This window comes from Panulirus ornatus, chromosome 28 (assembly GCF_036320965.1).
Source record: "Panulirus ornatus isolate Po-2019 chromosome 28, ASM3632096v1, whole genome shotgun sequence".
NCBI classification, from domain to species: Eukaryota; Metazoa; Arthropoda; class Malacostraca; order Decapoda; family Palinuridae; genus Panulirus; species Panulirus ornatus.
This window is the reverse complement of record NC_092251.1, coordinates 17,507,941-17,524,680: the sequence shown is the minus strand read 5'-3', so window position 1 is coordinate 17,524,680 and position 16,740 is coordinate 17,507,941. Positions and strand designations below refer to the sequence as shown.

The 16,740-nt window shown below is 40.2% G+C and overlaps 1 protein-coding gene across 1 annotated transcript in view; it reads left to right on the top strand.

Moving 5' to 3' along the window:
• Nucleotides 1-16,740, top strand: part of LOC139757912 (echinoderm microtubule-associated protein-like 6) — a gene marked incomplete at its 5' end in the record, with an annotated part of 241,329 nt that overhangs the window by 55,379 nt on the left and 169,210 nt on the right. Inside the window, 2 exon segments of the mRNA XM_071678858.1 lie at nt 12,691-12,852; nt 15,737-15,985. Of these exon segments, the coding sequence (XP_071534959.1) occupies nt 12,691-12,852; nt 15,737-15,985 (411 nt within the window).

The following is a 16,740-nucleotide window of genomic DNA, read 5'->3' as shown; positions in this document are numbered from 1 at the left end:
AACTAACTCTAGGGTAAGAGGGATGAATGGTTTGGGAATGTACCATGGTTAAAGTCAGGGTGAGAGCAAAGGAAAAGGTAGCACTTATGGTAAAGGAGTTGTGGGATTGTGGGAAAGATTGTAAGAAAGTAAGCCCCAGACTCTTATTGGTGAGTATAAAAGTGACTGTAAGTGCTCATGCACCTGGTAGTATGAGGAGTGAGTGTAATATTTAATGAAGTATATTGGTCAAGGTGGCTCCAGTGAAGCAGTTAATAGTCCAAAAATAATCGTTATACATTTGAAAAACTTCTGGCAGCTACAGCAGTTGGTTATTCTCTTTTGTTTTGTAAACAGAACACAGTTGGGCTATTAAGAAAAGCATTAATTCCCTATTAAGTTATGATATCCTTTCCCACCGTAAATTTTAATCTAATAGTATATATAGAATAATGAGTTTACTGGTATTTGTACCTTCTTCATTATCATGGAATTTACTAACTACCTGCTGTATTATAGAAATGCAGAATGATTTAAATGCTACAAACAATAAGTACATATCCTTAAAGTCATATAAAAGTACAGTGAAATAACTTGTTCTAATGTTTCATTTTCATTGTATAACATTCAATTTTGTACTCCTTGATATTACTGTCATATTCTGCAAATTTAATTTCAAAGGTTTACTTATGACTTTTCCAGACCTTGTTTTGATTTTCACTGGGCTTCCTGAAGGAATCATACAAGATGAACTTGCTCCAGGTCTCTCCATGCATATGTTAGACTCTGTTTGGCTTTGAAAATTGACACAACTTCTCTTTGACCTTCATGTGCTTTATCAGGTTCATAACTCACAACTTGCTCAGAGCTCATTTGTCCTGTATCATGCTGTGTGTCACTCATACCATCCTCACCCCACTCCTGCATGGTTACATCCCTCAAAGCTTCTTGCTCTGACAACTTTACATTTCTAAATCTTATTTGATCAGTATGTCTCCTGACAACTCTATTATCACGCAGTTCTACTTTATATGACAGGGGTCTAGTTACTTCCTCTACCACTCCTGGTACCCATTCAGCTCCCCTACCACTACAGTTCTCCACAAACACTTCATCATCTACCTTTGATTCCCCCAAAGGTCTGCCTTTATCTTATTTCTTTTGTTCTTTTTTCCTTACCCTTTTTTTCAAGTTTGGTATTAGTAGGTCAAAGGGTCCCTGTACATTTCTACCCATAAGCAACTTCACTGAGGTATTACTAGTTACAGAATGTGGTGAACATCTGTATCTGATTAAAACCCTAGAAAATCTTGTTTTGATGTTTCTCATTTCCTTTAGCCCATTTTTGAGTGCTTGAGCTGTTCTTTCATCCATTCCATTAGAGCTAGGGGAAAAAGGAGCACAAGTAATGTGGTCAGTCCTATTTTTCTACATAGATTAGCCAAATTCTTAGTTGGCGAACTGGCTTCCATTATTTTTAACTAACATTGAGGGCAGCCCATGAATGGCAAAAACATCCCTTAACTGAGCAATGGTTGCAAGTGCTGTTGTATTATTCATAATTCTTACCTTTAACAATTTTGAATTGGCATCAGTTAGAACCAAATGCATATGCCTCATAAATGGACTGCAAAATCTGCATGTAGTCTCTCCCATGGCTTATCAGGGTATAACAATACGTGAAGGAGTGCAACACAGGGTTTATTTCTGTTCACTTGACAAATCTTGCAAGTCTCTACCATTTATTCAATATTCCTATCTGAATTAGACCACCAAACATATGATCTAGCAATCCTCTTCATTGTGGAGATACCTGTATGAGCCTTGTGCAGTTCTCTCAATACACTTTGCCCTCCTGCTGGAGGAACCACAACCCTGTTTCCCCACATTTTGCAACCATCATCTGTCCTAAGCTCATATCAGTGTACATAGAATTATTTGAACTCTGGAACTAAGCAGCTTTTGACCAACTTCTTTTGATAAAATACAAAACTTTGGCATATATTGGGTCTTGTGCTGTCCATCCCCTGACAACAAACTCTTGATCCCAAATTGCAGACGAGCAAATTTTGAAACCATTAGACATGAAAGTTGTAGTACCAGTTAGACAAAACTTCTTGATGTTCACACACTAGAGGTAATATGGAATGATTCTAAAAACACACTACTTGAGATTGAAAATAAACATATTCCACAAATTAGGAAAAGAACTTGCAGTAATTCAAAACCATCATGGATGAAGAGGAGAATAGGACTAATTTGCCAAAAGAAGAAATCATATAAGGAATTCAGATCATTGGGAACCAATGAAAATCACTAGGAATTAATCGAAATCCAAAGACAGTGTAGGAAGGTCATAAAACAGAGTAAACACAAGGAAGAAAAAGGAATTAACATGAAAGTCGAGAATACTTCTAAGGAATTCTCCAAATATATAAGTCAAAGGAAGATAGTAAAAGAAGGAATTTGCCTATTACAAAACAAACATGACACATTAACTACTGATAACAATGAAATAGCTTCCATACTGAATTATTCTTTTAACTCTGTATTCACAATTGTGGAAATGTCTCTAATACCGCAACCAGTGAAAATATTTCAAGGATTTGATGAAGGAGAGTTGAAGGTTAGAAAATAAAGAGCTCTGAGGTACTTAAATACCAGGACCAATTAAATCCTAACAAATTCAACGACCCAGATAACTTCCCTCCAAGATTTTTAAAGATTTGGAGGCAGCTGATATACCCCATATCAAAAATATTCAACAAATCTCTGTCAGATGGTCAGGTGCCAGCTGACTGAAAACTAACAAATGTTATTCCTATAGATAAAAAAGATGGAAAGTGTGCCTTGAACTACCACCAAATTAGCCTTATGTTAGCGTTATGTAAAACAATGCAAAAAATAATTCAAGATAAAATTGTCATGTTATTTATCAGAATTGGGACAAAAAAAGTACCTACTCGTGCACATAGTATATTTAGATTTCCAAAAGGCTTTTGATAAAGTACCTTACAAGAGACTTTTACATAAACTCAATGCAAATGAAATCGGTGAAGACCTCTGTACATGGATCAGAGACTGGCTTACCGGAAGAAAGCAACATGTAGTATCAAACGGCAAACTCTCAGACTGGCTAAACACAATGAGTGGTGTGCCACAGGGGTTGGTCCTAAGCCCCATTCTTTTCATAGTATGCATGGAAGTTGGCCTCATATCTAAGATCTCCAAATTTGCTGACTATACTAAATTAGGAGGTAGAGCTGTAAATAGGTGGGACTGCAAAATGGTTCAAGGAGGTCTTAGTTTACTAGCAGAGTGGTCAGACAGATGGCAAATGAAGTTTGATATAGACAAGTGTAAAATTATGCACTTTAGAGACAAGAATATATGTTACAACTATAAAATATTTGGAAGCTCTCTAACTAAAGTAAATGAAGAACGGACCTTAAAGTTGTCATTAGCAACGATCTGAAGTACACTAAACAGTGTCAAGCAGCATGTAGAAATGGCAACCAAATGTTTGGTTCCATGGCCAGGAACATAGATTACAGAACTCCAGAAACAATTCTTATACTTTATAATATATATAAGTACAAATGTGTGCAACAAAATTGATTCTATCCCTCAGAAATCTGGCATACAAAGAGAGGCTAAACTGAGTGGATCTCGTCTCCCTTGAAAAACAAGTATAGGTACACCACTGAATTTCCGGCAACCAATGGTGCAGCACCTCCTTTAGTCCAGACAAAATTATGTGAGGGAATTTGAAATTACCGTGGCCACCAGACTAGGGTACTGGGCGGTGACAGATGGTGTTGTGTGTAGGGTGTGCTTATTTATTTTCTTTACACTGCACTTGTTGGTGGTGACACCACAATTCTGTGAGATGCTTGGCTCATTTTGCTTGAATTTAATTCTAGCTATGGCTTCTGAGACATATGAGAGTGTCAGTCATGGTGTCAAATGCAAACACCAGTCCATATCAATCCAAGATAGATTAGAACTGTTGAGAAAAATAGACCGTGGTGTTTTGGTGCGTAAGCTGTGTGACATCTGCAGTATTGGTTCACCAACTGTTTATGATATAAAGAAGCAAAGGGAGAAAATATTGAAATTCTATGCAGTCAGCAATTCCAAGAAGCAAATGACAGTTGAAAAACTGAGCACAATAGAGTGATGATGGAATGGTTTCGACAGCATTAGAGTGATGGAGTGGACTTGTCACATAGCATGGTAATGGACCAGGCTAAGTTGATCTATGAAGAACCTAAATTACAACATGAGTGTGACTATAGTGGAAAATGGCTTTAAAGATTCATGAAGTGTCATGGAGTATCTATGAACAAAGAGTGCAAAAAAAAAAGCAGTCTGCAAACCATGAAGGAGCTCCCAAGTATGTGGACGAATTTGCAAAACTTGTAGCTGACGAGCCCCTCAGTCCTGAGCAGGTTTATAATGCAGATGAATAACTTAGAGACAACATGATGTACTTTAGACTCATGGGAGATGTATAATTAGTGGGTTAGAGGTGTGTTGATGAATTATTATTACGAGACCACGGTTGGTCTGGCAAAATGGTTAATCCGGCAAGGCTTTGGAACCAAGAGTGCCGGAAAATCAATGGTGTACCTGTACAGTAAAGTAAGTCACGAACATCTTTTCAAAATACAATGTACAGTTACCAGGACAAATTGAATAAAGCTCAAAGCTAAAAGATGTAGTACAGATGTGAGAAAAATGCTTCTTTTCCCATAGGTGTTCAAGTTGAGCACTAGAATAAGTTACCATCAGACACAGTGAATGCTAAGAATGCAAATACCTTCAAATGTCATTGACATATTTTATAAATTCATATATACTAGAAGAAAGATGCCAGAAATAAACTGTATAAACAACAGTGGTAATGGGGACAGTAGAAGGCTAATGTGCAGCAGCAGGGAGTCAGTGATAGCTTAAAAGACTGCTGAGTGGAATTACATTTTCTTGTCAAGTTACACTCCTTTTTTATTTTTTTTTTAAAACAACCCAGTTCTGGGCCTCCTGTTGTTTGTCTTTCTCCTGTAAACTCATGTAAATTTTCCTACATCCTGAGGAGAATTTAAGTGTTTGCCTGCCAGAGTGCTCATGTAAATTTTTCTTCATCCTTAGGAGAATTCAGATGTATGTCTGCCGGAGTGTTGCCTTTAGGCTACATTAAAATGAAACATTGGCACTCAGACTGAATATCTAATGTATAGGTCTCTCAAGGGACCCTTCATCTCTCTCTCTCTCTCTCTCTCTCTCTCTCTCTCTCTCTCTCTCTCTCTCTCTCTCTCTCTCTCTCTCTCTCTCTCTCTCTCTCTCTCTCTCTCTCTCTCTCTCTCTCTCTCTCTCTCTCTCTCTCTCTCTCTCTCTCTCTCTCTCTCTCTCTCTCTCTCTCTCTCTCTCTCTCTCTCTCTCTCTCTCTCTCTCTCTCTCTCTCTCTCTCTCTCTCTCTCTCTCTCTCTCTCTCTCTCTCTCTCTCTCTCTCTCTCTCTCTCTCTCTCTCTCTCTCTCTCTCTCTCTCTCTCTCTCTCTCTCTCTCTCTCTCTCTCTCTCTCTCTCTCTCTCTCTCTCTCTCTCTCTCTCTCTCTCTCTCTCTCTCTCTCTCTCTCTCTCTCTCTCTCTCTCTCTCTCTCTCTCTCTCTCTCTCTCTCTCTCTCTCTCTCTCTCTCTCTCTCTCTCTCTCTCTCTCTCTCTCTCTCTCTCTCTCTCTCTCTCTCTCTCTCTCTCTCTCTCTCTCTCTCTCTCTCTCTCTCTCTCTCTCTCTCTCTCTCTCTCTCTCTCTCTCTACATAATTGGCTTCATGAGCTGTAGATCATCCAAAATTGTGAAAGAAACAAAGATCACTGCCTGGGTGTCTTTCTGCAATTACTATGGACTCGCCTCTGGTCCTCCTCTCTTAAGGATTTTGGTGAAACTTTTATTTATTGTAGACCTTGATACCTCCACAATATTTGACAGGGTTTGACATAAGTCTTTGCTTTCTAAACTCCCATCCTTTGGATTAACTACTCCTCTCTGTTCTCTAGTGCATAGCTTCCTCTCTGATCACAGTGGTCATTGAAGGAGCAACTACCCCTTTTTATCCTATCAATGCAGAGATCAACTGCAGGGGCTACAGTCTTGGAAAGCTCTGTGGTTAGCAAAACTGCAGTTGGCGAGTTAATAGCCTCACAGGAGATAAGTGGTTGGGGAAATGTCCCTTAAGAGACATAACTGAAGTCCTTTGATAAGTGCTTCATAATTACAAATCAGAATTCTGTACTGCAGAAACATGTCTATTCTATAAAAGTACAAAAAGATCAAAATTATTGAAAAGGAATAAAGATATAATCATGTAAGGAAAAATGGTAGTACTTCAGGCGTGATACTCTGTGCTTGGCTTCTGTATTCCTACAAAGCAGGCAGTCAGCTGTACTGCACAAAAGGCCATCATATTTCTCTAAAGTTTACTTTGCTGACTCACGAGCACCAAAGTGCCTCCTAACAGATGCTGCTATATAACTATATACAAGGTGATCAAGTAATTCTATAGTTTGCTTTAATGGCTCACTGTTCTCACCCTACTTGTGTAGAACGACTTGCATCACAAGCCTTATGGTTAAAGAACATATCTAAGTTCTTCAAGCAAAATCCATTGTTAATATCATTTCTTTTATTAAGCTGACTATCAATATGGCAAGATACACTTTTCAGATGTGCCTTCTAACAGTCACTACGCACTTAGGAAGTACATCACTTCCTGCAGATTTCTGTTTAGTTAAGTCTATGATGATGTAATGATTAGACTTGTTCACTACCCCACTCATTCATTTAAATGCTATAGTTTTATTGATATGAGAATAGACTGTTGAAATAGTAGTAAAGTAATAAAGACAGAGAATATCTATATATCTAAGTATTAGGTTAGATATGATTGAATGCTAAGAACATGGCGAAAGTAAGGCAAACATCATCACATAAAATCAACCAAATCTATTAGAGTAACTCAGTGTATACCATCTAAACTCCAAAGTTTCTGTTCATATGAGGTGGTAGAACAGTGTTGAATGTAAAATAAAAAAAAGATTTGTAGCTAAAGAAAAAACTCTGTGCTTTTACCTTAGCACTCTTTCTGGATAGGCCTCCACAAAACTGAAATATTTCTTAAGAACCAAAAATATAGAATATATATAAAATGAAAAAGAAATCACAGAAGAATAATGAAACAACAATGAAACATGATATAGTCATACACTTATCCAGAGAAAAATTGAAAAATTGCTGTAGGAGCAAATGGAAAGATGGTCATTTTATCATTCAAAATGAAATGTAAGATAATCATCTTACCATTTGCTTTTATCATGAGTCTTTCATCTTTTCCTGGAGAGGTTGCAGAATGTATTTGATATATGATTTTTATTGTCATAAATAGATATATAGGCATAAAATTTGCTATTCCTGTTTTCAAGTGTTGGGAGACCAGTCTGGTGAAAGTAATAACATGAAATAGTTAAGTTCTTTTCAAACTGTGACAAATCTTTTCTTATTTTACATCAAGCATTGTTCTGCAGCTCATTGTGGATGATGTAAACTGTTATTCAGGTATTTTTCAGATAGTCTTAAGTGCTGATGTCCATCCTTCTTTTGTTACTATTGTATGATTTGTTTTTTGAGATAAGTTGAGTGCTATATCAGTGGAGGAGTAGACCTTCTTTCTTGTATTTCAGTTTCTAAAAGATGTAATAAAAAGGGCTGAATGTGAAGTACTCACCCTTGGAGGCTCAGGCTTGGATGTCTGAATGTGTGTATTTGTAACCAATATAGGAAGAAAGGAGAGATAGGTTGTATGTTCAAGGAAAGGAACCTGGATGCTCTGGCTCTGGGTAAAGGGGAATAAAGTTTGGAAACATCTTAGGAATGAAGTCAGAGGTTGGTGCGAGGACAAAAGCTAAGGAAAGGTAGCACTACTGCTGAAGCAGGAGTTTATGTGAGAAAGACAGACAACAGGAGTCCTGATTGGCCCATGACTGGGTTCTTGGAAAAAAAATTATTCAACATGACAAAAAAAAATTTAATTCTGCTCAGTACTTTTTTAAGTTATCACCCACTCCCCACTGCTGCACATTAGTCTTCTAGTGTCCACATTACTACTGTTGTTTTTTTATTTCTGGAGTTTTTTCGAGTATACCTTAAGGGTGTTTATTTATTTATTTATTATACTTTGTTGCTGTCTGCTGTGTTAGCGAGGTAGTGCAAGGAAACAGACAAAAGAAAGGCCCAACCCACCCACATACACATGTATATACGTACATGTCCACACACACACATATACATACCTATACATTTCAACGTATACATATATATACATACACAGACATATACATATATACACATGTACATAATTCATACTTGCTGCCTTTATTCATTCCTGTCACCACCCTGCCACACATAAAATGACAACCCCCTCCCCCCTGCATGTGCACGAGGTAGCGCTAGAAAGAGACAACAAAGGCCACATTCATTCACACTCAGTCTCTAGCTGTCATGTATAATGTGCCAAAACCACAGCTTCCTTTCCACATCCAGGCCCCACAAAACTTTCCATGGTTTACCCCAGATGCTTCACATACCCTGGTTCAATCCACTGATAGCACATCAACCCCGGTATTTCTCACATACATTCTTCAAAGCAAACACCTGATCCACACATCCTCTACTACTTCTGAAACCACATTGCTCTTCCCCAATCTGATGCTCTGTACATGCTTTCACCCTCTCAATCAATACCCTCCCATATAATTTCTCTCTATTCTATAGGTATTATTTTGGCCATTGTTCATGTGAGTTTTCTGCATGCTTCCCTGACACTAGGGTATAGATCCATTGCATGTGTTTGGCTGCTGCTACCCACTGTTTCTATGTGGATTCCTACCACTCAAGGATTGACTTATGATGCCTCCTTCTTCCCATGATTAGGTAAGCTGAGGAATTCTCTTCTCTCTTTTGTTTTTTCTCTTTTCATATTTATATTTATTTTGCTTTGTCGCTGTCTCCCACGTTTGCGAGGTGGCGCAAGGAAACAGACAAAAGAAATGGCCCAACCCACCCCCATACACATGTATATACATACACGTCCACACACGCAAATATACATACCTATACATCTCAATGTACACATATATATACACACACACAGACACATACATGCACACATGACCCATGCACACAATTCACACTGTCTGCCTTTATTCATTCCCATCGCCACCTCGCCACACATGGAATACCATCCCCCTCCCCCCTCATGTGTGTGAGGTAGCGCTAGGAAAAGACAACAAAGGCCCCATTCGTTCACACTCAGTCTCTAGCTGTAATGCAATAATGCCCGAAACCACAGCTCCCTTTCCACATCCAGGCCCCACACAACTTTTCATGGATTACCCCAGACGCTTCACCCGCCCTGATTCAATCCACTGACAGCATGTCAACCCCGGTATACCACATCGATCCAATTCACTCTATTCCTTGCCCGCCTTTCACCCTCCTGCATGTTCAGGCCCCAATCACTCAAAATCTTTTTCACTCCATCTTTCCACCTCCAATTTGGTCTCCCTCTTCTCCTCGTTCCCTCCACCTCCGACACATATATCCTCTTGGTCATTCTTTCCTCACTAATTCTCTCCATGTGACCAAACCATTTCAAAACACCCTCTTCTGCTCTCTCAACCACGCTCTTTTTATTTCCACACATCTCTCTTACCCTTACATTACTTACTCGATCAAACCACCTCACACCACACATTGTCCTCAAACATCTCATTTCCAGCACATCCACCCTTCTGCGCACAACTCTATCCATAGCCCACGCCTCGCAACCATACAACATTGTTGGAACCACTATTCCTTCAAACATACCCATTTTTGCTTTCCGAGATAATGTTCTCGACTTCCAAACATCCTTCAAGGCTCCCAGGATTTTTGCCCCCTCCCCCACCCTATGATTCACTTCCGCTTCCATGGTTCCATCCGCTGCCAGATCCACTCCCAGATATCTAAAACACTTTACTTCCTCCAGTTTTTCTCCATTCAAACTTACCTCCCAATTGACTTGACCCTCAACCCTACTGTACCTAATAACCTTGCTCTTATTCACATTTACTCTTAACTTTCTTCTTTCACACACTTTACCAAACTCAGTCACCAGCTTCTGCAGTTTCTCACATGAATCAGCCACCAGCGCTGTATCATCAGCGAACAACAACTGACTCACTTCCCAAGCCCTCTCATCCACAACAGACTTCATACTTGCCCCTCTTTCCAAAACTCTTGCATTCACCTCCCTAACAACCCCATCCATAAACAAATTAAACAACCATGGAGACATCACACACCCCTGCCGCAAACCTACATTCACTGAGAACCAATCACTTTCCTCTCTTCCTACATGTACACATGCCTTACATCCTTGATAAAAACTTTTCACTGCTTCTAACAACTTGCCTCCCACACCATATATTCTTAATACCTTCCACAGAGCATCTCTATCAACTCTATCATATGCCTTCCTTTAAGACTGAGGTCTACAGACACCTGCAGAACCCTGATTGGTTTCTTCTTTCTTTTCCTTTATTTTCTCTTTCATTAAAGAAGGATTTGATTGGGACATGTTGTGTCTGTGCCATGCTGGTTACTATGAATAGGAAATATGAAAAATATCATGGTCTCAGTGATCATCATGATCAGTGTCATGCCCTTGGTGACTGTGATGAGCAGTGTCATGGTTTTTTATGATAATAATAAGCAATATCATGGCTCAGGGAAGAGCAGTGTGGTTTCAGAAGTGGTAGAGGATGTGTGGATCAGGTGTTTGCTTTGAAGAATGTATGTGAGAAATACTTAGAAAAGCAAATGGATTTGTATGTAGCATTTATGGATCTGGAGAAGGCATATGATAGAGTTGATAGAGATGCTCTGTGGAAGGTGTTAAGAATATATGGTGTGGGAGGAAAGTTGTTAGAAGCAGTGAAAAGTTTTTATCGAGGATGTAAGGCATGTGTACGTGTAAGAAGAGAAGTGTAGGAAAAGAGGAAAGTGATTGGTTCTCAGTGAATGTAGGTTTGCAGCAGGGGTGTGTGATGTCTCCATGGTTGTTTAATTTGTTTATGGATGGGGTTGTTAGGGAGGTAAATGCAAGAGTTTTGGAAAGAGGTGCAAGTATGAAGTCTGTTGGGGATGAGAGAGCTTGGGAAGTGAGGCAGTTGTTGTTCGCTGATGATACAGCGCTGGTGGCTGATTCATGTGAGAAACTGCAGAAGCTGGTGACTGAGTTTGGTTAAGTGTGTGGAAGAAGAAAGTTAAGAGTAAATGTGAATAAGAGCAAGGTTATTAGGTACAGTAGGGTTGAGGGTCAAGTCAATTGGGAGGTGAGTTTGAATGGAGAAAAACTGGAGGAAGTGAAGTGTTTTAGATATCTGGGAGTGGATCTGGCAGCGGATGGAACCATGGAAGCGGAAGTGGATCATAGGGTGGGGGAGGGGGCGAAAATTCTGGGGGCCTTGAAGAATGTGTGGAAGTCGAGAACATTATCTCGGAAAGCAAAAATGGGTATGTTTGAAGGAATAGTGGTTCCAACAATGTTGTATGGTTGCGAGGCGTGGGCTATGGATAGAGTTGTGCACAGGAGGGTGGATGTGCTGGAAATGAGATGTTTGAGGACAATGTGTGGTGTGAGGTGGTTTGATCGAGTGAGTAACGTAAGGGTAAGAGAGATGTGTGGAAATAAAAAGAGCGTGGTTGAGAGAGCAGAAGAGGGTGTTTTGAAGTGGTTTGGGCACATGGAGAGAATGAGTGAGGAAAGATTGACCAAGAGGATATATGTGTCGGAGGTGGAGGGAACGAGGAGAAGAGGGAGACCAAATTGGAGGTGGAAAGATGGAGTGAAAAAGATTTTGTGTGATCGGGGCCTGAACATGCAGGAGGGTGAAAGGCGGGCAAGGAATAGAGTGAATTGGAGCGATGTGGTATACCGGGGTTGACGTGCTGTCAGTGGATTGAATCAAGGCATGTGAAGCGACTGGGGTAAACCATGGAAAGCTGTGTAGGTATGTATATTTGCGTGTGTGGACGTATGTATATACATGTGTATGGGGGGGGTTGGGCCATTTCTTTCGTCTGTTTCCTTGCGCTACCTCGCAAACGCGGGAGACAGCGACAAAGTATAATAAAAAAATACAAAAATAATGGCTCTTGTGATCATGGTGAGCAATATCATGGCCCTGGTGATCATGATGAACAATTTTATGGCCATGTTAATAACAATACGCTGCATTATGTTTTTTTTTGTGATCATGCGTCATAGCCAAAGTTAATATAATGAGCAGTGTCATGGCCTTAGTGATCATAATGAAAAATTTCATGGTCTTGGTAAGCATGATGAACAGCATCAAATTATGTTTAGCAGTGTCATGGTCCTGGTGATTATGATGAATAGTCATGGCCCTGGATGAACAATGTTTTTTATGTGGTGATGATGATTAGGAATGTGATGGCCCTATTGATCATGATGAGCACTTTCTTTGTTCTGGTGATCATGATGAGTTGTCTTATCTCTCTGGCAACCATAGTGAACACTGTCATGGCCCAAGCAACCATGATAAGCAGCATCATGGGCCAGTCAGTAACGATGAGAACTGTTACTGTGACTTTCAGAATACGGTTCTCTGCTGTAGCGTGGGTGGTGGTGAAGGGGCATCAGAATGGTGGTTACTGGGACTCTCTTCTGGCTATGTCCTTATTATCAAAGATGCCAAAGTACAACAAAGAATCAAAGCTCATAAGCTGCCTTTGTATGCTATACTTGTAACCCCAGAGGTAAGTTTTCTTAGGTTTCAACTATTTCTATGAACTTTTTCTCTGTTTTTTTATCTTAGATTGATATTCAGATGCATCTTGATTTGATCCCTATGGTCTTTTATATGGTGATACATTTGTAACAAATTATTATTATTTTATTTATTATTTTGCTTTGTCGCTGTCTCCCGCGTTAACGAGGTAGCGCAAGGAAACAGACGAAAGAATGGCCCAACCCGCCCACATACACATGTATATACATACACGTCCACACACGCAAATATACATACCTATGTATCTCAATGTACACATATACATGCACACACAGACATATACATATATACACATGTACATAATTCATACTGTCTGCCCTTATTTGTTCCCATCGCCACCTCACCACACATGGAATAACAACCCCCTCCCCCCTCATGTGTGCGAGGTAGCGCTAGGAAAAGACACCAAAGGCCCCATTCGTTCACACTCAGTCTCTAGTTGTCATGTAATAATGCACCAAAACCACAGCTCCCTTTCCACATCCAGGCCCCACACAACTTTCCATGGTTTACCCCAGACGCTTCACATGCCCTGGTTCAATCCATTGACAGCACGTCGACCCCGGTATACCACATCATTCCAATTCACTCTATTCCTTGCATGCCTTTCACCCTCCTGCATGTTCAGGCCCCAATCACTCAAAATCTTTTTCACTCCATCTTTCCACCTCCAATTTGGTCTCCCACTTCTCCTCGTTCCCTCCACCTCTAACACATATATCCTCTTGGTCAATCTTTCCTCACTCATTCTCTCATGTGACCAAACCATTTCAAAACACCCTCTTCTGCCCTCTCAACCACACTCTTTTTATTTCCACACATCTCTCTTACCCTTACATTACTTACTTGATCAAACCACCTCACACTACACATTGTCCTCAAACATCTCATTTCCAGCACATCCACCCTTCTGCGCACAACTCTATCCATAGCCCACGCCTCGCAACCATACAACATTGTTGGAACCACTATTCCTTCAAACATACCTATTTTTGCTTTCTGAGATAATGTTCTCGACTTCCAAACATTCTTCAAGGCTCCCAGAATTTTTGCCCCCTCCCCCACCCTATGATTCACTTCCGCTTCCATGGTTCCATCCGCTGCCAGATCCACTCCCAGATATCTAAAACACTTTACTTCCTCCTGTTTTTCTCCATTCAAACTTACTTCCCAATTGACTTGACCCTCAACCCTACTGTACCTAATAACCTTGCTCTTATTCACATTTACTCTTAACTCTCTTCTTTCACACACTTTACCAAACTCAGTTACCAGCTTCTGCAGTTTCTTACATGAATCAGCCACCAGTGCTATATCATCAGCGAACAACAACTGACTCACTTCCCGAGCTCTCGCATCCACAACAGACTGCATACTTGCCCCTCTTTCCAAAACTCTTGCATTCACCTCCCTAACAACCCCATCCATAAACAAATTAAACAACCATGGTGACATCACACACCCCTGCCGTAAACCTACATTCACTGAGAACCAATCACTTTCCTCTCTTCCTACACGTAAACATGCCTTACATCCTCGATAAAAACTTTTCACTGCTTCTAACAACTTGCCTCCCACACCATATATTCTGAAAACCTTCCACAGAGCATCTCTATCAACTCTATCATATACCTTCTCCAGATCCATAAATGCTACATACAAATCCATTTGTTTTTCTAAGTATTTCTCACATACATTCTTCAAAGCAAACACCTGATCCACACATCCTCTACCACTTCTGAAACCACACTGCTCTTCCCCAATCTGATGCTCTGTACATGCCTTCACCCTCTCAATCAATACCCTGCCATATAATTTACCAGGAATACTCAACAAACTTATACCTCTGTAATTTGAGCACTTACTCTTATCCCCTTTGCCTTTGTACAATGGCACTATGCAAGCATTCCGCCAATCCTCAGGCACCTCACCATGAATCATACATACATTAAATAACCTTACCAACCAGTCAACAATACAGTCACCTCCTTTATTAATAAATTCCACTGCAATACCATCCAAACCTGCTGCCTTGCGGGCTTTCATCTCCGTAAAGCTTTTACTACCTCTTCTCTATTTACCAAATCATTTTCCCTAGCCCTCTCACTTTGCACACCACCTCGACCAAAACACCCTATATCTGCCACTCTATCACCAAACACATTCAACAAACCTTCAAAATACTCACTCCATCTCCATCTCACATCACCACTACTTGTTATCATCTCCCCATTAGCCCCCTTCACTGAAGTTCCCATTTGCTCCCTTGTCTTATGCACTTTATTTACCTCCTTCCAAAACATCTTTTTATTCTCCCTAAAATTTAATGATACTCTCTCACCCCAACTCTCATTTGCCCTCTTTTTCACCTCTTGCACCTTTCTCTTGACCTCCTACCTCTTTCTTTTATACCTCTCCCACTCATTTGCATTTTTTCCCTGCAAAAATTGTCCAAATGCCTCTCTCTTCTCTTTCACTAATGATGTTACTTCTTCATCCCACCACTCACTACCTTTTCTAATCAACCCACCTCCCACGCTTCTCATGCCACAAGCATCTTTTGCGCAAGCCATCACTGCTTCCCTAAATACATCCCATTCCTCCCCCACTCCCCTTACCTCCTTAGTTCTCACCTTTTTCCATTCTGTACTCAGTCTCTTGAATGCCCAGATGAAATAATTTAAAACAGTGATATTTGCACAGTGAATAGACAGGTTCATGTTCACACTCTGTAAGCTGATGAAGGCTGGCTGGATATGTCAATAAAAGAAATTTGTTATAAACTGCAATGTTTTGAAGAAGTATGTGTTTGTCTAATGAGTTTCAACATTATCGTTCGTGTTTAATGGCAGAACATATGGACAGCTGGTCGTGGTGGCTTTGTGTGCAAATGTGATTCAAAAATGAAATGGTTTGTGAAGATATTTCCTGTAACGGACCACTTCTTGGAGGAATCTTCCGCTGTTGGCCTGACATCTTCCCAACCAGGACTACGAAGTCTTTCAGCTGCTAAGGGGATCAACACTCCCATCCTGGTTGCAACACAACATGGTGAACTTCTTTGTATGGATGCTGAAGGAAAATTCAGTGTTTTGACACAGGTTAGTGCTTCTTTTCTGCCTCCATGTACCTTAAATTTCATTACATTTCCACGTATAGTCCTTGTCACTAGAAGTCTCCCTCTCATCTCAAACTGTAACTCCATTCCCTTTGTCTTATACATCTCTTGCACCTCTCCCAAAAGACTTATCATTCTTTTCCCCTGCACATCAAGGTCACTGCCTATTTCTATGCCTATTGTGCCATACTGCCATCCTCCTACATACATACATCCCCATGCTGACATTTTGCTTTACCATTTTTTTATCTGGCAGCCAGCCACTGACTATGGGAGTACTGCCATTTAGGTTTCAGGAGGGTTAGCAGATGTGGTACAGTGAGCCAGCACATTCCCCTCCCTGTCCTAAGTTGTGTTTTCTTCTACCTCACCTGCATTTGGATTGTTGGCACAGTATTCATTCCACAAACATACAATCTTTCCCTGTTTTGCATGTAACATATGACATATAACTCACACAATGTGTTTTTCTTAATCCTTTATTTCTCCAATTCTCCATAGCATATTCAGGAAATACACTGGAGCATTACCACTCCATTGCTGATTCAGCCACCTCAACACTACTGATCATTCAGTCTCAGATCCAGCCTCCCTTCAGATGAACACCATCTGTCTACTTTTTCACCTGATCTTCTAAGTGAAGCCCAACTTAACAAGGTTGCTTCTTCTCTACACTGTCAAATCTATAACTAAAATTTTTGCCAATGTTTCCACTCTTATTTATCCCTGGGGATAAGG